Raw genomic sequence first — 23,992 nt, 5'->3', positions numbered from 1 at the left:
CTAGCGGCCTTCGGCCGCGCTTGAAGAAAATAACCCTGGTCGATCCAACACCGGGGTGTTCAGGGTTCTTCGCGTAGAACTCCTTTCTCTACTGGCGGCCTTCGGCCGCACTTTAAAAAAATAACCCTGGCCGGTCCAACATCGGCTACGCCATCCACAGTATTTTCGCATTGAACACCTTTTCCTCCACAGTATTTTTGCATTGAACACCTTTTCGTCCACAGTATTTTAGCATTTCATTCCTTTCCATACAAGCGGCCTTCGGCCGCGCTCTAAAAAAATAAAAACTGGTCGATCCAACACCGGGGTGTTCAGGGTTCTTCGCATAGAACTCCTTTCTGTACTGGCGGCCTTCGGCCGYGCTTTAAAAAAATAACCCTGGCCGGTCCAACACCGGCTACGMCATCCACAGTATYTTTGCATTGAACACCTTTTCCTCCACAGTATTTTAGCATTTCATTCCTTTCCGTACTAACAAAATAACATATATCAAATATAATTATAATAACTTCCCGGTTTCCGTCGATTAATAAATGTGAAATTACTATGTAACAATTTTTTTAAAATTAAACAAAGTTTTGTCAACACCTGGAAGTATTTTCCCGGTTTTGATACTTCCAAATTACAAGAGCATAAAATGTTCGGTTCCACCTTAACTTAGCTTTTCTTACTAATAATTTTTAATAAAAGCAATTTGTTTAAAGGTTTACACGAATTTACTAGTTTCCAAAAATCAAACCTTTTTTGTCTTATTAAATTTAACAACACCTCTGAAATATTGTCCTAAATTTTCAAGTAGGTCCGGGTAATAGTTTTGAAGAAATAGCCTTGAGAGCTTGTGCACTCGAGGCTAGCTGAGATCTGAGCTGAGCTGAGCCATCTTTAAACGCGTTTTCCTCGAAAGTGTGCTATTGAAGTCGTGTATTTGAAAAATACGCTAATTTTTCACTGTAATTTAAATTTTTTCGTAAAAATGTCTGTCAAAAATCCAATTTTCTGCTTGTTTCCTTCGTCCAAGATGTAAGTTAAGGTTTTAACTAAAACATGTATTTTTTTCACTTTAGATGATCCTGCCAACGCAAGCACACTTTTTTCCGAGGGGTCACCGGATAAGGCGTCGCTGTAGCCGAGTTCAAAATATTTTTTTCAAAGCATTTCAAAACAATAAAAAATGCTAATCAAGTATTTCATTTTTATATCAGGAAAAAATTCTGAAAGAAGGTTTCTTTTTACCCGAGGTAAATGGGTATCGCCTTAATGGAATATAGAACAACTATTTTGGAACCAAGTAATAATTTTTTCTTATTAGAAGTAAAACATTTACTTAGTAAACTATAATTTATTTGCTTTGATTCTTATTCTTATGGTAAAGTATTAAATTAGTTATATGAATTTTTTATGTCCATTTAAGTTTAGTGTAATATTGATGTTGATATATTTCTATACATGCATATGTAAATAGTATAGATAGCTGCAGCATAAAATTTTCCATGTACACTTAAAATATGTACCCTAATTGACCCAACTCAGTATGAATGCGGGCATTGCCAATCAATTTGTCCAACCATAGTTGATAAGGATAATCATCGTGCACACCACCATACCTTTAAATATTAAAAACAAAATATGTAGATACGTATGCAATTTCTATGTATTGCTGTATTGATATATTCAACAAAGAAAGAATTTCACATTATATAAACTTATACTATATGTATATATACATATAAGTATATGGATGTAGCCAGTTTTTCATACGACCGAAGTGTGTACATACGCAAACCAACATCACAGGCCACAATAACTTTTAAAACGAGTATTTTTAAGGATCTAAAATTTCATTTTGTATTTTACAATAAAGAGAACTATAAATAGATCTAAGCTACATTAACACTAGATTGAACAAGCAAATCATTTTGACTGCTTTCGAATTTCAATTAAAAAACTTGTGATTTAAACAATGACATAGCTTCTAATACATTTTTGAAAACATACATTTTAACAACATTTTTGAAAATTTACAGTGGCGTGAATGAAACATGAAATAAAATGGAACAGGAGTGAAAAAAAAAGTTTATATTGGTTAAAAGTGGTTCGTAAATGAGCGCAGAACCTGAAAATGTTGAATATATGTAATATTTGAAGTAGTGAATCTTAATCAATGGGATGCACAATTTCGATTTTTTTGATGATTCGTTATTTTACATTTTAGGTAACGATATATATTATATATATGTGTGCTATACCTACATTGCCGAAAGGCAGTCATTTAGACTGCTTTCAGGCAATAGAGGTATATACTAAGCTCCCTTCTTTCTACTGTTAAGGCTTTCAGGACTATCAATTTTCTTTTTGCAACCAACTGAAAGATTTCAACGAAGGTTTCTATATTTCGACAAACAATATTTGATATTGTTTAACCTCTCTACAATATCTTTAAACATTTGTAAATTAGAAGTGTCAAAACCAATGACTATTGTTACCTTTTAGGCAAGTGATCTGAGCATATGTGCTTATGAAGTGACTTCATATCCGAACCATGTATGAACAAACGCTCTTTCATTGCAGAATTTAAGAATGGTTTAAACATGTTGTAAGCTGCATTGAACACCCAATTTTGATTCACAATATGCAAAGCTGCAGTACGCACAGGCATTGAGGTCTGAAAAAATAGATATCTTATTTATAAACATATATGCATTTTTAAATGGTTTCTGTTTCAGTTTTCTTACCACCAACAAGGCAATCATTTTTTGTGCCACGCTTGGACTTAAATGAAGAATATGATTAAAGGTCAGATCCTTTAAGTCAAATATGCCAACGCCGCCTAAAACCTGAGCTATCGGTTCTAGAGACCCTAATTCCAGAAGAATGATAGTGGCACGAAAGATATCATCCACACTAATTTTGCCTGGCTTCCATACACCAAAACGATAGATTAAAATACGATGTCCATTTTGGTCTCTATAGGGTGTCACTGATATAATATCCTCATCACCTAAGCTTCTCAGTTCCAAAGGTCGAACCTTTTCAAAGTATGATTTATTCTGTTCCCGAAATTGGTAGTAATTGACCATCTAAATGTAATCATTTATATCATAAAGCGGAAGTAAAAACAAAAATAATATATAAAAAATGTGTTAAGAAACATTAGAAAAAGAAAAACCTAGTAATCTAAGACGAATACGAACCACTTTTTCAATATCAGCAGAAACGAAATTAACTTGATAAATGTATCTACTGGTTCTTTATATAAGTTAACAAAACAAATATTTGGTTATACAGTGTAATGTACCATGTATGCTTAAGAATGCTTAGGAATGCAGGTACAAAATTTGGCAAACGAATCACGCCACTTTACCGCTACCTACTAAAATTACGGATTTTAATGACGCTACTAGCAAGTCACTAACAATATGTGTCGCTGCCCACGTTTCGCTCTGCCGGTGCTTAGAATATTAAGTAGGTGTAGTAGCATAAGGATAGATTTAATTTTCAACTTTTAATTCGGCTGTTCACTAAGTTTGTTGGACATTGCTCCAACAACTTAAAAATTAAAATAAAATAAATATTTGTATAATTGTACAGTTGTGACAAAACGTTTAAATAAAAAATAAAAATTAAACTTAAAAGAAGTTAACTGAGGCTCAACGAATTGGAGAACCACACATACAGCCTGAAGGAGCCTGTAGTGGAATTTTTCCAATCATCCTCCTAGCCGAATTAATCGTCCATCTGATCTTTTACCCATTCATGAGGAAGAGAAGCGTGCGAGAAAGTGGCCATCGGGGGAACCTTAGTAAGAACGAAACGGATTAAACGGAACACTTCTTCCAGTCATGTACGTTCTGATGTAAGATGTTTTAGAATTTGGTTTTGAATGATCTGATTCAATTAACTAATTAAGTGAAAAGTGTTAAGAAGAATATTATCTTTTATCAATAACGAAAAATTTTAATAAGTTGTTCATTTCACAAAAAAGTGCGTTTAAAAGTGTATTCTTAGTTGAACACAAAAAATTTAATGTAGTAAAAATGAAAAAAGAGGTAAAACTAAGTTATAGCTAAAAAATAAGTTCCTATGTAGTCATACATACCATTTTCTAAAAACAGAAAAAAATATTATCTTTTATAACGAAATATTGTAAACAGTTGTTCATTTCACAAAAGGTGTATGCAGAAGTGTATTCTTAGATGAACACAAAAAAAATTAATATAAAATAACTGAAAAATGGGATAAAAGTTAGTTAATACTAAAAATTCAAAAAAGGGGAAAAAATTCCTATTCTATACCGTTTTCAAAAAAAAAAATACATTTTTTGACACAACTTACACACGCAAAAATATACGAGTATATTATATGTGTATATATGAATACCTATTAGTAAAAATATAAATTTAATTTCAATGTAACATAAAAGCAAATTTAGCTAACGAACTATAATAAAATTTTATAAAATTATCCTTATAATAAAATTCAAACTAAATATCTCTGCGATTCACTACTTCGGGGGGACCCTCCGGTTCTTATAATAAATACCAATATAACCTAAAAATCAACAAAAGATTAATCAATTAAAATATATATTCAAATAAATATTCAAAATCACTAACCCAAACAAACTTATTCGTCCACCAATAATAAATATCCCATCCGTACCCTCCCCTGTTAATACACCAATTATAGAGCAAGAAACGCAACACCGGAATTAGAAACTCTGATTAGAAGAATAGTGAGAAATGTATGCTCACCGAGGACATCAGACAAACTAAATATAACGAACTTTATTGTACAGATGAAGTAATGACCAGCGAATATAGGCATAATATTGATAAACTTCTGAACACAGCTCTTGGAAGAAGAGCGTTGATAGAATTTTAAAGTTGTATGAACCTATCAGAGGAAAAGCTAAATATTTTGGTATTATAAATTCTATAAGAAATAAAATAACGGGAACTGCTGATAATGTTTTGGAGTCGTATAATACTCCACTAAACTGGAACAGCATTTCAAGTTGTTTGACTCTGCATTATGCTGATAACCGGGGTCTCGGCACACTTGAGTACCAAATGATTACTCTCGTTCAAGGCAACAACACAATGGAACAATTCTATCAAGCCGTGTATGAACATTTGTCTCTTATTTTGAATAAAATTTCGTGTTTGGATATTGGAAGTGAATCCATGAACGTCCTAATAAGCACATACCGTTATAAGGCTTTAGATAATTTTATTAGAGGACGTAAAGGTGCCTACCGCGATTATTGGTAATGAAAGAACCAGTAGGCCCAGCAAAGCCTTTATATCTATGTACAAAATTAGAGAATCAAAACTTTAGGGCTCAGTATGCCAGACATACTATTAACATTGGTAAAGGGCTAAGCACAAGCTCAGCACCACTTTTTTTCTAAAGTTCACACACCAACACATTTAACCAGTGTCGAGATTATCCTCAACCATTTCGCTTGCCACAAACACCTCAAATGGTATTCCAACTAATAGAGCTATGGATATAGATCCAAGTCTAAAAATAGCTAATGTTAACTATGCGAACAGACCTATTGCTCCTAAATACGCAGGGAAAAGACAAATAAGTGAATTTTCCAGTAATCAAAATTCCTAATAAAAATATATTCTACGTAAATTCAATAGCAGGTAATGTTAAGATAACTCTTCATGCAATGGTAAATTTATTTAAATAAAACGATTTCAATATAAAATTCCTTTTATTGCAACCTTTAAAATCCTTCTACGGAATATTAGGGAATGATAGCCTAAAACAACTATCCGCCGTCATTCATACGAAAGAAAATTATGTGACTATTTGCAATAACTATAAAATCAAAATGAGACAAGCATCTGCAAATTCCTTAAATAATATTGGCATAAGAACTTTATTGGCTGAACCAAACAAAAAGCTTACATTCAAAACCATCGTAAAAGGTGAAATTAGAACTACAACCGAAAGGGCAATATGTTCGGCACATTACCCATATCCTATTTCCCTGAAAGATGAAGTTCAAAAACAAATACAGGAACTTCTTCATAATAACATAATTCCTTCACCGTCTCTTTATAACTCTCCGGTGGGGATAGAACCAAAAATATCGACTCGTTATTGATTATAGGAAAGTCAATACTATGCCATTCCTGATCGTTATTCCATACACGACATCAGTAACGTACTTTCAGAACTAGGAAAAAGTAAATTGTTTTCCCAGCTAGCCCTTAAAAGTGAATTTAATCAAATACCTCTAAAAGACAATGACATAGAAAAAAAACGGCTTTTTGCGTAAGGCAAGGTAAATACGAATTCACAAGAAACCATTCGGTCTCAAAACTCCACCATCAATTTTTCAACGTGCACTCGACGATATTTTACGTAAGCACATAAGGAAAATATGCTACTTATACATTGACGCCATAATCGTATTTAGTGAAGATACCGAATCCCATTTCCAAAATATCGTAACCAAATATCGTTTTATTGTATCCCAAAATGGTATACGAAACAACCCCAAACAAGTAGAGGCAAAGTAAAGATCTTTACAGACCATCAGTCATTAGTATACGCCTTATTTAACAAAAATTCTAATTCTAAAATGAAGCGTTGATTTCCATCGCTACGATCTACGAAAGCTCCTCACAGAATTTAATACCATTTGCCAATGTACCGTTTAACATATGCACAAACCAAATCATTCTCAACGTAGGAAATAATACCGACTATAAGTTTGAAATTCCATTCCGAACCTATTATCGTCACACGGTAACTGACGTAATTTTCAATGAAGGAATATTAGCCAATATCCTTAAATCATATTTAAACCTATCAGTCACTAATGGTCTCATGACAGACAAACGAACACTTTGAATAATACAAAGCGAAGGCCAATATTACAATTTCACATAAATTAAAAAATTATGAAACATTTAGAGTAAGAATCCCTTGTAAGAATGAATTCTAAAATTTTTTTCTAATATTTAAATATTTTAGACAATAAATCATATTAACTATGTACATAGTAATTAATTGCGCACAGCCGAATAAACAGCACTTATCATCAGTCTAAGGAATCAGCCAATCGTTAATGAATATCATATCAGTGCCAAAGATGCTTACGGTACGAAAGAGGACTCTAGAGCTCAGTCATAGTACTCATTACATTGAATATTAAGTTGGTGATAGCATAAGGTTAGATTTAAGTTTCACTTTTAATTCGGCTGTTCAATAAGTTGGTTGGAGTTGTTGCTCCAACAACTTAAAAATTAAAATTAAATAAATATTTTTATAACTGTACAGTTGTGACAAAGCGTTTAAATTAAAAATAAAAATTAAACTTAAAAGAAATTAACCTCTAATAATGTATCACATAATTTAGATACCGTTCACTCACAGAGTTAGATGACAATCATTCAAATAGTATTTTTCAAAACAAATTAATAGAATTATTTGTAGGATGTAGAAATATCAGATTCGGTCGTTGTTCATATCATGAAAAAGATATTGAGAGAGAAGAAGAAGCTTTTAAACTAATCAATAATTACCATAAAAATGAAACTGGTCATACCGGTATTGACGAAAATTACTTTGGTCTAAAAAAGATAATTTATATTCCTAATTTGAAACTTTTATTCCAAAAATACATTAATAACTGCTCCACTTGTACCAAATCTAAATTYGATAGAAATCCAATTAAAGCCAAATTCCATTTAATTGAAACTCCAACAGACATAAAACAAATAATACATATGGATGTCTACACAAATACAAAATCAAATTTTCTGACATTTATAGATCGTTTTTCAAAATTTCATTTTGCTTATTATCTTGAAGACAGAGCCAATCAAACTTGTACTTTATAAATCTCTAAAGGGAGATTTTAATAAATTAATTTGCGATAATGAATTCAAAAGTGTAAAAATTAAGGGTTATTTAAAAATCGAAAATATAAGTCTTCATTTAGTGAAGCCTAACAAATTATAAATCTTTAAGACATAAAGAACATCTGAAATATGAAAACCCTAATTTAGAAAATATTCATAGCTGTAATATTAAGAGAAAATTGAAATTGGAAAATCCGGTTAGATTTTAAGATATGTCTTCCCGATGGAGAAGTTACGTATTGTAATATTCACCCTATTATTTTTAACATTTTTAACATTACTTTTTTGTACATAACTTTTATCTCTCCTTTCATCAACATCATTTTTTTAATATAACTTTAAAGTTACCTATAGAATTAAGTACTCTCATTTGTAATTTATTTTCTGTTATATATTTCATATTGGTATCCTTATTTAACTCTCATATTCTCATTCTTATAATGGACTTGAAAGGAGAAAGACATAATTTTAAGTAGTGTCAACTAATTTATTAATTCATACAAATATTTATATAATTTCAAAATATTAAATCGTGTTTTTACATTTTATATCTCGCGTGAGTAGTGTCAAGCTGGCATGTTATTTTTGTTCAGTAATGTTTCCATGGTTTATATGTATGTATAGTTATGATGATTGTTTGACATTTCATCAGAACAACATTTATAAATCGTTCAACGTTATTACGAAAATTCACGATCTTCGCTCAACTTATGGTTTATAAAATCTGCCTATTAATCGTACTATTTGCAACACCGTCACCCAGCATTTGTTGTTGAATAATATTAATAATAATAATAATCTGCAAATTTTGTTCAATCATGCCATTCCAAAGATATTGAACTCTTTGTCCTGTGTCCAGTACATAGAATCAAATCATCAAGTAGCAGATTATCAGAGATCAATTTATTCTTATATGTGAAGTTGGCACTGCTATTTGTTTTAAGGGGGTATTCTACTCTAGAATTTTAAAAAATTCGATTTTTATAATATATTTAAAGTTTAGACCTTTAAGAACATATCCTCCAAAGGATTTTTAAAAATTAAAACTATTTTAAGAGCTACAGTTACTTTAGTGACGCAGTACCTAGCGCACCAATAAATGACTTAGACTGCCTGAAATTTGTCTCACTTTTTTAAAAGTGTTTTTCTCGAAACTACTTTTTTCCACACGGTACCGGCATTATCTCAAGTTCTATACAACCGATGATTTACTTGAAATTTTCTTTATATCCCTAATCCTTTATCGTTCCTATCAGCATCGTGTCAAAATTTTTGTTTCTAATATTAAAAAAAAATTCAGGGATTTCAAAAAAAAGCGTAAAAAATGATTTTTATTTTAAGGCAGTCGCCATTAAAAAAAAAAACTCTTTCGTGTTCCCTGAGGCAGGGACTATAACAGCCTTCTTACTGATTAAGAATTTCTTTTGATTTTTTTTTTTTCAGACCACCAGGAGAGTCAGGATCAATGTCATCAGGATGCGATATTTTTTTTTACACCTGTCTTTTTTGTTTTTTTTTTTTCAATGAAATCCAAAAAATTGCCCAAAATGTGATTTCTAGACTAGAATACCCCCTTAACGCTTCTTGTGATGAGTACATCTTGCTTATTGGAAGTTTGGTTGTGCCAGGCTCTCCAGGCCTCCAGCAACCTTTTTGGATTGTTTGCATTTTAATGTCATTCTGGAAATAACTACCAATTTTCATTTCCGAAAGCAATTTTTCGACAACTTCCCTCCTCCCAGTTTTTAAAGAATTAACAAGAATTTATACTTCCTACTTTCTCAACTTTGTACTAAGATAAAAATATTAGAATGTAATGAAAGTTTATGTAGACGGAAAATTAACAGCCTTTCTAACTTTGTTCTTTTTTATACTTTTGCAATACAAGGTATAATAATTTTGTTTACTTAACGATTATTTGATACAAACCAACAAAAACGAATAGAGTTAAATACGCGGTTATGTATATAAATGATCAAGACGATAAATATCATAATGAAACTTAGTACACGGTCAAGAAGGTGAGGACGAGCTTTGTAGATAAGCATAATCGGACCACTGTCATGTCCACAAAACCCCGTTGAACGAAAACTTATAAAATTCTATAACTAAGCAATAAATTAAGATATAGAACTGTAATTTGGCACAAGGCATCGCAGTAGCAAGGGTCTAAAAATTTTAAAAAGGGTAGAAGGTAGGTTTAATGTACATGCACCCTAAATTGTTCAAACAAAAATTATGAAATTCGCTGAAAATTAATCCTCTATCGTCCGTGAGCAAATTGATGCAATTGGAAAATAACCTCGTTCACTCCCCATATAACGGTACTGTAGTGCTGTACTGTAATAAACTACTAAACGCGGGATATGTTATTATAAATACGACAGGGACATTAACTTTTACCTCCGAGAACCTCCCACTTTTAGATGAAATCACATATTTGGGGACCTAGTCGCCCAATTTCAACTAAATACGGCACATTGCATAAATTAGCGAAATCGGGATACAACCACCCCTACTTCTCATATAACACAATTTTAAATTTCTTTTGTTTCTGTTATTTTTTAGTACAAAAATCAAGAGCAAATAAATATAAGGAGTTAAAATTTTGCACAAAGTTGCAAGGGTATGACATTTTCGGTTATACCTGATCAAAGTCCTACCTTACTTTTATAATGCAAAGTTTTTCTAGCATCGAAAGGAATTTCACGGTCTTTGATCTCTGCAAGTTACAAGAGCATAAAATGTTCGCATATAATCGAGGCTAGCTTACTTGTTTTTTCGAACAGGTTGTTTCGGCCTCAAAGCAACAAAAAAATGCCGTAAAAAATGTAACTTGCTCTCTATCTATGCACAAATGTTTATTGAAAGTTTAGATAACATACTTTTGCAAAAATTTTATTTATGGATTTCCATATACGTTTTGGTTGTTCTTGTTATTTGGAACACGTCTGTATATGTGTTTCTATTGACAAAGTTTAACATCATAATTTTGCATACAATTACGAATTCGTGTCTTATGCAAAAGCATCTCAATGCAACATATTAAAATAACCATATTGATCAAATTATTTAAAGCGAATATACTAGTATCTCCCTTGATGTACTTGTTTAACTACTAACTATTACTATTTAATGGATTCTTGTACTTGTACCTGTTGAAAATATTAAAAGAGAATCAAGTTCAAATTTAAGCTCTATAATATAAAATTCGCTTTAGTTTTTCAACTAATATATTCATTCATTTACATAGATTGTTGTTTGAAGATCTAAAATTATTCTTCCACAATTGCATCCAATTCTGGCGAAAATGATGTGCAAACACAAACAATTTTTTCTTGTCATTTTGAACTATTATTTGGGTTTGTTTCCATTACGCAAAAAAATCAAGTTAGAAGTTGTGCGAAGTTAGCTGTGGTTACCAAATTTGTTTCCTTTTTCGACTACAACGCTAATGGATACATATTTCAATCCAAATATATTTTTTCCTTATATTTGAAAATAATGTAAATTAGTATTAATTAAAAACTATAAATAAAAGCAATTCTGAAATTTAACGTCACTGAAAAAGTAAATTAGGATGCTAAATGAAATATAACAGTATACTGTTTTAAATAACTTTGAAATTATTAACGTTTACTTCTTAAAAGTGAATATCAATAAATATTTTTACTATGTGAAAAGTTAAATATTATATAATTGGCTATATTGTATAAAACTTTATATTTGTCAAAAAATCATAGTGTTTAATTAATGTTCTGAATGATTCCATTACACAAGATTGCGTAACCCAAAAACAAAAATTTGCCAAAATGAGCCTTTTTTTGTATTGTTTGCTTTTACGGTTCAAAAATAAATTTTTAAACGATTTCAACTAATAAATAAAATGCGTTTTTGAGTGATAACTAAATAAGAATAGATTATAATTAACACAAAATCATCAAAATGTAATTAGAAAATTTCCGTAGAAAAGCAAAAAAAAACATTTGATTTTTACATGAATACAAGCACTTCTTTCGTAAGAGGAAGCACACCCGTGTCAGCAGAATCTATTTATAATTTAATCTTAGTTATTTTCAAAGTGAAACTTTTGAACCATTTGCCATCAAAAATCAGTTTTTATTGGTATTATTTAGATTGAAGAAAAAACGATTGATAATATATTATATATTATTTACCAATTGATAACTGCTCTCAACGTGCCAAAAGCGTGCACGTAGAAATTTCTGCAGGTAATCATCGTCCGTTCGGTGAGGTTTGCAGCCATCATGTTCTTAAAGCGAGAAATCAATAGAAAGTTTCAAATCTTTGTAATACCTACCAGATATATATTTACGAAAGTCATCTATAATTTGGAGTTTAGTATTTTCACATTCTCCCTGTTCAGCAGCGATATTTTTAAATTCCTCCGGTAATTCAGGGTCAAGGTCTAAATCGTGCTTAATTTCAACGTATGGCATTTTTTATGAATTCTGAAAAACAAGATACAATTTAAAAGATTCTTATATACTTATTCTAAACTGCGTTAAAAAATATTATTGTTTTTAAAGCTCTAGCTTTAATCTCATTTTATGTGTTCAACATTTACGATTTGGAAGCAATATTAGCTTATGATCATGCTATTCCAGAAAATACATAATAAATTAAAATTAAAGTAGGACGAGCGTGGATTCGTTTTTGGAATGATTTTTTTCCATTTTCAAGAAACATTTGTAACAAGCCTCGTGTACAGACAAAAAATTCTATAGTTTCTTTAACCGAACATATAATATTTTGAGAAACTAACGGATACCAACGTGTCACTCTCATAGTTACTTTTGAATGTAACCCAGCGGGATAATGGTTCACCGCTTACATTTTTCTTTGAAGAATGCTTCGAAGAAAATTCTGTATGGAATTATACGATACTTTTTAATGCATAAAAGTAAGCTATGTAGCTAAATTCTACAGTGTTCATATTTACAATCAAGTAAGCAGATGAAAAGTGTAACATTACAATACAATATGTACACAACCAATACAAGTTGATGATATAAAATTTATGAGTAAATAATTCCATTATTTCGTCAAATCGTTAATCGTAAAGAAAATTTGCAGAAAGTTGGTTGTGTTTAGGTGAGCTGCTATTTTAACTAAAACTTTTGTTTAACTTTGTTTTTAAACTTTGAATAAAGAAACAAAAGAATATTCTCGAAAAGGCATATGAGAAGACTTATTAAAAATGAAGAAATTGAAGAACTTTAATGCGTTACTATTTGGTAAGATTTTCGTGTTTTTATCATTGATGGAAATTTATAATTACACTCTGTTTAAAATTTTTTTGTAGAATATGTAAAAGTAGAAGGCTTCACCGAATTTAAATATCGTAGCATAAAAGAAAACCTTTTTATACATACATAAATACTTATTTTCATAACGAAATATATACATGCACTTTCATAAATAAAGGGAAATTAATATGCCAATTTTTCTATTCTACTATTGACCTTGGCATAGAAGAATTATTCGTTAACTTTGGCGTTGAGAGTTCATCGTTAACTGTGGCATGGAAGAATTCTTCCTCCCTAGGGTAAGCGAAAGAGGTGATCTGTTACTTTTTGTAGGACATCGCCGTGTTAATTTTCATCGGTCGGAGGAAGCTATACAATCATGCTGCATCCTTTACCTTGCTCGCTTACCAATGTCTACCATAACCCGCTGGAAACAAATACTTTTATTTCTCCAAATTTTCAAAAATGGTATTTAAAAACTCCTATTCGGGCGAAAATTCCTGCAAATTGTGTCAAAAGTGTACAAGATAAGAAGACGAAAATAGGGTTTTTCTATGGCTTTTAATTAGATGTCTTGTAAATTTACTATCAATTTCCTCAAAAATCGTATTGTGAGAATTTTTAAACTTCAGAATTTGTGTGGCTTCTCGTTTCTAAATTTTATATACTTAATATCGAACATATTTTGTAAAAATTCACTTTTGTTCGAACTACCTCATAAACTTGTAGGTAGGTAGATAAAGGGGGGCGGCAGCTCATCCTTGGCCCCGGGCCAATATTTATTGGTTGACGTTAATCCCTGAATTAATTTTAGTTCTAAAATTCTTTGAAGTTGATTATTATTAAATTACATTATTTTTTAATGCATAAGTTTATTAGTACTATGGAGGATGGAGTCATGTGTAGAAGTTCTCGCAAGTGCGCAAAGTTCTCTGAATGCTATTCACTTGGGATGAAGAAACGATTCTTCTACATATGGCTCAAGTAGCTCACGACTTTGGGTAGCCAAAGAACATCCGTTTGAAGGCGAGCTAAGGTGAGAAGGCGAAACTGCCCTCCACTGGATTGTGCGCTGGGTTTAGGACCCGCCACATAAACAATGCCGCCAATGAAAAGGAACAAAAATCCTCAGAAGAGTAACCCTCCTTTCAATAAGGAACATGGCAATTAATTAAGAATAACGATAAAAAGGCATGCACTTGTAATGTCCGGCCCCTTAATTGGTAGCGAGATCGATCATGTTGTGATAGACGGAAGACAGGTCTCCAGTGTTTTAGACATGCGTACGCTCCGAGGTCCTAACAACGACTCAAACCAGTATCTTCTTGCAGCCAAGATACGCACCCGCCTCTGTGCAGAAAACTGATGACAACACGTGCGGGATGGGATAGATACCGAGAGTTGAAGAGGACAGATAGAAAAAGAGAGAGAGCGAAATGCGTGAGTATAAAAAGCTTGACAAGCTGGCCAACACGGTGCAATGCTCGAAAATTTTACGAAGAAATGCGGCGACTAACAAAAGGCTTCAAGACCGAATCATACTCTTGTAGAACTTTACGAGGTGATCTAGTAATCGATGCCCAGAGCATACTTAAATTATGGACGGATCACTTCTCCAGCTTGCTGATTGATAGTTAAGCATAACGCCAGGAGAAGGCGAACTCGATTCCCCAATCGATGACGATGGAGCAGACGTTCCTTTTCCCCGACTATAAAAAAGTTCGAATAACAATTATCCTTCTGAAGAACAACAAAGTGGGTCAATGGAAAGGAGCATGCATCACCTTCTTTGTAAAATATGGTCTGACGAAAGTTTTCCCAATGATTGGAATTTAATTTCCACAAAAAGGCAGACCCCACAATCTGCCCCAACTTCCGTGGGATAAGTTTCTTAAACATCGTATATAGGGTTCTACCGAGCGTATTATGTAAAAGATTAAAGCCCTCCGTCAAAAAACTGATTGGACCTTATTAGTGTGGCTTTAGGCCTGGAAAATCAACAACCTATGTGATCGGCTTAAAAAAGAAAATGAAAATGGACACTGTTGACAGTCATAGCTTTGAAGTTGTAGATAATTTCGTCTATCTTGGAACCAGCGTAAACACCACCAACAATGTCAGCCTGGAAATCCAACGCAGGATAATTTATGCCAACAGGTGCTACTTCGGACTGAGTAGGCAATTGGGAAGCAAAGTTCTCTCTCGACAAAAACCAAACTCAATAAGTCACTCATTACTCCCGTCCTGCTATATGGTGCAGAAGCACGGACGACAACATATGATTAGTCGACGTTACGAGTTTTCGAGAGAAACGTTCTGTGAAAGATTTGTGGCCCTTTGTTCGTTGGCTACGGCGAATATCGCATTCATTGGAACGATGAGCTGTATGAGATATACGACGACATTGACATAGTTCAGCGAATTAAGAGACAGTGACTACGCTGGCTCGGTCAAGTCGTACGTATGGACGAAAACACTCCAGCTATACTCGCCGGGGGAAGCAGAGGAAGAGGAGACCTCCACTCCGTTGGAACCACCAGGTGGAGAAGGACTTGGCTTTGCTTGGAATTTCCAATTGATCCACGTTGCGAAAAGATGAAACGACTGGCGCGCTGTTGGTAACTAGACTTTAATCTTGAAAGTTGTGTAAAGAAGAAGAAGATATTGTACTATAAATTTGCAGCTAATTAAAGTAAATAACAGAAATAAAAATTGAAATCACAAAGTTGAAAGTAGAAGCAACATCTAAAATGTTCAATATTTATTCCCAAAATTGCCAAGGCAGATGTCGTCTATAGCTATTAGTGTGCCACATACACACATGTGTTTCTACATATGATATGAAGGTGTCTTGCATGCTTTCATAAATTTTTGTATCTACACAATATTCATTAAAAAGTATCTAGTCCTTATCAGGAACCCACCCCGCTAACTAATATTTATTTAAAACATTACAATTCCAATCACAAAAATTTGTGCCGTTAGTTCTGTATTCTTAAGATTTGCTAAAAAACGCGACGGCATCAACCCATCGGCCACGCGGACTTGGGAAAGGCGAAGTACCGCTGGAGATAGAAAAGAAGTAGTAGCAAATCTGCAATGTAAATATATAAAAGACGATCAAAAAAGTACCTTGGAACTAGTCTAACTGAGTTAATTATTTACTATACTAGACAAATCAGTTATACTTTTATTGTTTATGACTTCTATTTTCGTACTTTAATTTTCTATTCTGAAATGGATGTTTTTATATTCGGTGGAGCGTATTATATACATATATTCCTTACAATATGTAATATTGGCAGCACAATTGTGAAAAATATACAGAGAAGCAAATGCACGCACTATTATCCACAATATTATCACTTAAGAACCTTTCCCAAGCAAAGATCGTAATAAACTGCAGTTATAAGCTTAGGTATCAAAGTGACTATGGGTATTTTTGTGTTGCTCGTTTAAAATACGAAGTAAAAAGAGCGAATTGATTTAAAATAATCTCTAACTAAGTAGCATCTATTTGCAGTAAATCTATTGACCAGCTCTAAAATGCAACTGTAGGTATGAACGGCATGTTCTTATTATTCATTAAACACTTATTTATATATAATATATTGTACATATGTATACGAAACCAATATAAAAGTAAACAACTATAAAATAATAGTCGGTTTTTCTTTTGAGCTCAAAATTTGCATGTTATCAGTCAAAGAGAAACCAATACAGACACTTTGCTTCAACATAGTTTTGTATTTACATTGGAGCGATAGCAGAAAAGTTCTTGACATCTATAGCGTGCCGCGATAGACTTGATTATGTCGAATTCACTACCAGAAAGAAGTTATTCGCATTCCATTGAACAAACGATTTAAAACATACAATTGCATTCAAATTTTATATAAAGGATATAATTGTAAGGAGTAAACTTTTATTTTAAAATAAATACTTTAATCTATAAACTAAGAGCAAAAACTTTGTTTTACGAAGTCACTACAAAGAAAAACTTGTGGTTATATGTATATTTCATTTAACATAAAGTTTTCAAACTTTTACATATAAACATATAATATAACAAGTAAGAAAGGGTTAAGTTCGGGTGCAAAAAAAACATTTTATACTCTGCAACTTGCAACTTGCAAGAATCAAAGCCAGAGAAATACCTTAAGATGTAAAATGTCAACAAGAGGTTCGGAATATAAGAAGTTTTATATATACATACAATTTATATAACTCATACACAGGCCGACAAATTTGGCATACGATTTGTTAGACAAACAAAAGTCACAATATGTAGTATATGAGAGTTGGGTTATTATACATATTCATACTATCCATTAACTATTATCATTAAGATAGCTCCCATACAATCGCCAACTATATGGAACAAAGTATGCCTGATGTTCGAAAATCCTGGTGATGGATACAAGGGGGCTAGGTCCAGTTTTCGCTAAAATGTATCCATTTTTGGCACAATATGTACATTAAACATATTAGAGGGCTTGGCCACGCCCACTTTTTCAATATTTCTTTCAATTCGTTGTCCCTTCCCACGGCGATCCTCTATGCCGATTACAATTTGTCATTATATGTATTTATACATATATCTCGATAAGTTTGAGGTAATACGCACAATAAAAACAATAAAAGGTTGTCGTTGCCCACCCTAAACTACTAAAGCTATATCAATCAAATTTGCTGAGCGCAGATGTTATAAGAACTCCTATCGACATTGTGAAAAAGGATGATATCGGAATATGACCCCTCTTACTCCACATATAACAGTACTGTTCAATAAAACAGAGACATTAAATTTTACCTCTGAGATGGAGTGAGAGGGCTTTATGGGACCCGGAGTAAAAATTAGGCGATGGGCGTGGCTCCGCCTACTTTTTGGTGAAATCACGTATCTCGGGACCCGACAGATTAGTTTCGACTAAACTGAGTACGTGGCATTCTTCTTATATTCCTAGGTCACAACACGAAAATGGGCGAAATCGGACTGCAACAACGCCTATTTTCCATATAACGCAATTTAAAATTACACTTGATTCTTTCACTTCTTAGTCCACAAATCGAGAAGTAATTATTATAACGGGATACAACTTTATAAAAATAATTCCCATTAAAGTACGCCGCCTTATCATCGAAAATTGCCCAAATCCAAACAAAACTGTTCAAGCTCCTATGTATCAAATATGTGGACTGAAAATATCGATCAATGGAGAGAGAATCCTTTCCTGACTATATTTATTCTGTGTATCATAAATGAATTGAACCGAGTTAAGACTTTCCTCAGTATCCATAGTTTGACTGAAAATATCGATCAATGGAGAGAGAATCCTTTCCTGACTATATTTATTCTGTGTATCATAAATGAATTGAACCGAGTTAATACTTTCCTGAGCCCCATATACCAAATATAAGAATTTTCGAACATACAGGTAACTTTTTACTGGACATATCGGCCAATATTTGAGTTATTTCAATGAGAGTTACAGAATGTGTTTCATTCATAACAGTATATGTATTTATATTTCTCCCTAAAATAAATACGAACATGTTTTAATATGTGGCATACAATAATTGATAGATAAAATCGGGTCGATACTACCCCAACTCCAATATAGCACCTGTACTGATTTTCATTTTTCTAACAAAATCTTATGTGGGATATCTCGGTCAGTGTATGAGATATATAGAGTATATAAAACTGCTTAGATTCCGATCCTATGTTCGACGTTTTACGTCTTAAGATATTTCCCTGCCTTTGATTCTGGCAAGCTGCAAGAGTACAAAATGTTCGGTTGCACCCGAACTTAATGACGTCTCACGTTGTTCTTCACTATAAACTCCTAACTACTGTACCTATTTAAATAAGATTTAGCATACTGTGTAGTTTGTTTCAACATATATATAGTTTACATTTCATTCTACAGTCGCGAAATATTTTTTATCGCAAACTGTTTGTTTTTTACTATGATATATTGCTTAATATTGTTTAATTACTGTCTGGTGATTTCCCACAGACCTTGTCAGTTATGCCTCGAAAAATCTTTAATTTTGACTACCCTCTGCGTTGAAAAAGATAACTAAAAGCGGTTTCAAATCTTAATGTTCTGGAATCTTTGAGAAATGTAAGAGGAAAACGTTTATATAAGTATTTTTGTGATATGCTGATATAAATACAGTGTCAATTTATCTATCTATCTTATCAGTCCATCTAATTATCCAAATTTTCCATTATATTAGGTTCCTCTGCTCTAAGTTATGCGAAATTTTGATATTTAATTTCTCATAACATGAATATTGTCGATATCTGTTTGTAAGGCAGCTTTATGGTATAGTTAACCGATCTGAACAATTTCTTCAGAGATTACATTTTTGCCTTAGTAAATAATCTATACCAAATTTCATGAATATATCTTGTCAAATACAAAATTTTTTTCATACAAAAACTTGATTCCGATCATTCAGTATGTATGGCAGCTATATGTTATAGCGGTCCCATATCGACAGTTCCGACAAATGAGCAGTTACTTGAAGAGAAAATGACGTTTGCAAAATTTCAAAACGATATCTTAAAAACTGAGGGACTAGTTCGTATATATACAAACGGACATGACTAAATCGACTTAGCACAACATACTGATCATTTATGTATATATGTACTTCTCCGACGCTTCCTTCTAGGTGTTGCAAACTTCGGGGCAAACGTAATATACCCTGTTCAAGGTATAAAAACTATGGCAACCCAACGTTCGTGGAATACAAGGTTTCATCGACCTTGAATCAGCATCTTCAAACTTACAGTAGGACGAAATTCAAAAAAAAAAAACAAAAAATTGTTATTTATTTTACTATGTTTTTATTTTTGCGTTTTTTGTTCAGTTCTTCGATATATCTTTATTAAGAGATCTAATTTGAAAATATGTTCGAGATCTAAAACAAACATCGCTAAATTTTGTCACTGCATTCTAGGTAATCCTTGTTTTTGAATGTAATTATATTTTCAAACATTTTTTTATATTGGACTTTCGCAAACTCAACCACCTCATTTTTCAACTTTCCAATAGTATACCAAGATGAAATAATAACTGTTGGTCATGATGGTCGTGAAGAACATCTTTTCTGTTAAGATTCCAAAGGAGTGTTCCAGAAAGCCTTAATTTAGGAGAATAGTAAATTTTTGAGGTCGGCATAGATCATCATGCCTTCTAAAAGTTCCAAAATCAGCAACTGCCTTCTCTAAATAAAAGCAGCAGCGGCAAATGACTGTCATAAAATCCTCATTCCCATCGAATACCGAAATATCGTGGCGGCTAAACGGTTAATAAAATCGATTTTAGTTAGCTGCAGAAGGCAGCTAAATTTTTCTAAAAAATTTCTTGACGCACCATGTTTTTTGCTTGTATAAATGGATGCAAGTATTATTAATCATTTACTTCGTTTTGTATTTCATTTCCTTTGCACTAATTTAATAACTCAATTGAGAATTTGAACTAAAGTTACCGCTCTATTTAAAGATGCCACATCGGCGTTAACACAGAGCGGTAAAAAACGCTTCAATCAACGTCAGTAAAATGTAGATCTTGAGAAAAACGAAAAGAAGATAATTTGACAGTACCGATTAAACAAATTTGCAGGAAGCACGTTTACTAACTAGACATTCATCTAACAACTATAAAACGAGTTCATAATGCGTTATGGCAAATAATACTAGTTTTAAATTAGAAGATTTAACTCCAGGGTGGCTATATTTGTCTTTGAATTCGAATAAAATATTTAACGAATGTTATTTTTTACGATTTATACGTAGCCTGTATATGTATCTCCAAGTGTACTGTATTAAAAATCATGAAATCATTATCTCCGCTGTTGTGAACTACAAGAAGGTTGAATTTGTTACTTTGACTGCACTTATACAAGAATGCGATTTTTGTGAAAGAAACTTGAAAGACAAGTTTGTCAGTTACTGGAGCTTAACCCTGAGCGTTCTAATGAAGGTCAAAATTGATTTAAATAATTGTTAAAATAGACAAGAGTCATATAGGTACAACTTATTGATATTTATCAAAAGCTTTTAGGAAGAATGTGCTTATGCACATACAGATCTATATACAATAAATATTGCATACTATATACTTATGTATAGCTAATCTTTTTATTTGCGTATTTTATTGTAGTATTTTATTTTTAGTATGCTAAATCTTGTAGTTAGTTTTAGCAAAGACTCTTCCATGATTATTACGTTTTTTACAACACGCTATCGAAGTTATAAACATCAAAAGTTAAAATAATTGCCGTTCTAGATTTGCAAGATTCAAAGGTCAACCAGATGCTAGAAATCATTAATTAATAATATTGGAACTATACCAAAACCTTTTTCGAATGCCATTATCTATTTTAGCAAAGAGATACTTAGAGTTAAATTACGATATTTTAATGCTCCATTCATACGTTGTGGGAGTGGTTATTATCCGATTTCACCTATTTTCACTCCATGTGACGAAATGGTGATCCGGACCTTTCAACAATTTTTAAACCAAAAATAACCCTCCTAACTATAATACTGCAAACAACTTTCGCTTTCGAACCAGTGTGAGTGTGCTGACCACCTTATAGAAAACCAATACAAATCAAGTACTTAGTGCGATGGACGGGACAAGGACTGAGACGAGCACAAATTCGGTGTGGGATTCGTGGTGGGAGAGTGACTCCGTCGCCGAGTTTTGGGATTCACCCCGGGTTATAAACGTTTAGCCACATCAAATCGAAATTCTTCATCTAGCTGATTTGCGGCCACGTCCCGACGGTAGAGAAGAACGATCCTGCTTGGCGACTCTAACGCCAGGGTGGGCAAAGAAGGTATATTTTGCACAACGGTCGGTAATTTCGGCTTACATAATGAAACATTCCCAAATCGTTTGAGGCTGATCGACTTCGCCAGGGCACGAAATATGGTTGAATGTAGTACAAAATTTCAGCATAGAAAAATTCATCAAGCTACCTGGCTATCTCCGAATCGAAAAGCCACCAACCAAATCGATTATGTTGTAATAAATGGAAGACACGTCTTCCGTGTTTTATATGTGCGTTCGCTCCAAGGTCCTAGCATTGACTCGAACTACTATCTTGTTGCAGAAGATAAACACCCGCCTTTGTGCAGCAAAAAAACAAACACAACAACAAACACAAGGAAGGTTCGACGTGCAGAAGCTGCAGTCACAACAGCCTAACGATTTTATACTCGACTTGCACTCATGCTCTTTGGGAGCACTCATTAGCAACTCAGTAAAAGGGAATTATGTGAAAAATACGTCGACTGACAGAAGGCTTCAATTGGGCCTTATCAGTGTGGTTTTAGACCTGAAAAAAAAAGCCGTGAAAAGAGGATCGACACTACCACCTCTTCATCAATTAAAAGGAAACTAACAGTCGTCGCGCTCGCGATTTGGCTCCCACGTTACTGTCGACAGTCATAAATTCGAAGTCGTAGATAATTTCGTCTATCTTCGAACCAGTATTAACACCAACAACAATGTCACCCTCGAACTCCAGCACTTAATAACTCTTGCCCACAGGTGCTACTTCGGACTAAGTAGACAATTGAGAACCTCTTTCGATGAACAAAAGCAAACTCTAAACATCACTCATTATTTCCGTCTTGATATATGGGGCAGAGACATGGACGACATCTGGTGAGTCGACGTTACGAGTTTTCGAGAGAAAGGTTTTGCGGAAGATGTATGGTCCTTTGCCGATTGGCAACGGCGAATATCGCATTCGATAAATCGATGAGCTGTACGAGTTATACGACGACGTTGACATAGTTCAGCGAATTAAAAGACAGCGACTGCTCATGGTCATATCGTCTGTATGGATGAAAACACTTCAGCTCTAAAAGCATTCGACGCAGTACCCGTCAGGGGTAGCAGAGGAAGAGGAAGACCTCTACTCCGTTAGAGAGATCAGGTGTCGACGGACCTGGCTGCACTTGTTATCTCGAATTGGCAAATTGCTAAAAGAAAAGAAACGATTGGCGCGCTGTTGTTAACTCAGTTATAACGGCGTAGGCGGTGTCTATGTCAATAAAGAAGACAAATTTTGAAGAGGCGTCCTGAGCATGCCACTTAAGATGGCAACAAAAATGAAATGCCTGTCTCCCATGTTTTTTGTAACTAAACACATACATACATACATACATACATGGTCATACATCATTGTTGCGCTCATTCAGCAGGGTCATATAAAAAAGTATATGTCCCTGCTTGCATATATTGATTCCTACTTTAAAAATTTCTTAAAATTTCAAACAAAACTATGCCACAAAATTTTTTCATCCTTATAAAAATTTTAAACAGTTCAAAAGCTCAAAGTATGCGTTGTAGTAGCCCGAACCTACCTACCCGATGGCTTACCCATGCCGACGCAATTTCGAGATTGATTATACAGTATTTTGTTATGAAACGCCCACACAAGCCCCAACCTCATTGACAATGTATTTGACAGATTGCTGGCAACGTACATTGCCGGTCTAGATGATCAATTGTTATTACAAATGATATAACAGAGCTATTTTATGCTTTTATTTGTAAAATAACATCAGCTTTGTTAGAGCTTTGAATAATTTTAGATTTTAATGACATCACTCCTCTCCATTGTATAAACCTACAAGTAACCAATCCTTCATTTTTCACTAACACACTCGCAAAAATCTACTACAAATTAGGCACTTGGTACKGGTTGCCCCTAAATATTCTACTACAAATTAGGCACTTGGTTCGGGTTGCCCCCAAATATTCTGCTACTAATTAGTCACTTGGCACGGGTTGTCCCCAA

The 23,992-nt window shown here is 33.2% G+C and overlaps 1 protein-coding gene across 4 annotated transcripts; it reads right to left on the bottom strand.

Moving 5' to 3' along the window:
• Positions 1 to 1,319: 1,319 nt before the first annotated feature.
• On the bottom strand, positions 1,320 to 16,588 carry LOC108973347 (alpha-tocopherol transfer protein). Of its 4 annotated transcripts, none has more exons than XM_018940573.1 (6): positions 16,502 to 16,588; positions 12,208 to 12,358; positions 12,065 to 12,159; positions 2,733 to 3,077; positions 2,484 to 2,662; positions 1,320 to 1,604 (listed from the first exon to the last, which is right to left on the bottom strand). In XM_018940573.1, exons 2-6 carry the CDS (start codon positions 12,344 to 12,346, stop codon positions 1,499 to 1,501), a joined length of 864 nt encoding a protein of 287 aa, XP_018796118.1. In that variant the 5' UTR covers positions 12,347 to 12,358; positions 16,502 to 16,588; the 3' UTR covers positions 1,320 to 1,498. The 4 variants fall into 4 exon arrangements, with proteins under 4 accessions (XP_018796118.1, XP_018796120.1, XP_018796116.1 ...); XM_018940575.1 differs by having other exon boundaries at positions 12,223 to 12,358; positions 16,444 to 16,566; XM_018940571.1 differs by having other exon boundaries at positions 16,444 to 16,565.
• Positions 16,589 to 23,992: the final 7,404 nt, after the last annotated feature.

This window comes from Bactrocera latifrons, unplaced genomic scaffold (assembly GCF_001853355.1).
Source record: "Bactrocera latifrons isolate USDA-ARS-PBARC rearing strain unplaced genomic scaffold, ASM185335v1 scaffold_470, whole genome shotgun sequence".
In the NCBI taxonomy this organism is placed as follows: domain Eukaryota; kingdom Metazoa; phylum Arthropoda; class Insecta; order Diptera; family Tephritidae; genus Bactrocera; species Bactrocera latifrons.
The sequence above is the reverse complement of the archived record's forward strand: the minus strand, read 5'-3'. Positions and strand labels throughout refer to the sequence as shown.

Coding starts and splice junctions, on each gene's coding strand:
- LOC108973347 (XM_018940573.1), bottom strand. CDS start 12,346: ATGCCATACGTTGAAATTAAGCACGATTTAGACCTTGACCCTGAATTA. Junction 12,160..12,207: donor CTTTCGTAAATATATATCTG/GTAGGTATTACA, acceptor TCTCGCTTTAAG/AACATGATGGCTGCAAACCT. Junction 1,605..2,483: donor TCAGATCACTTGCCTAAAAG/GTAACAATAGTC, acceptor TAATATTTAAAG/GTATGGTGGTGTGCACGATG.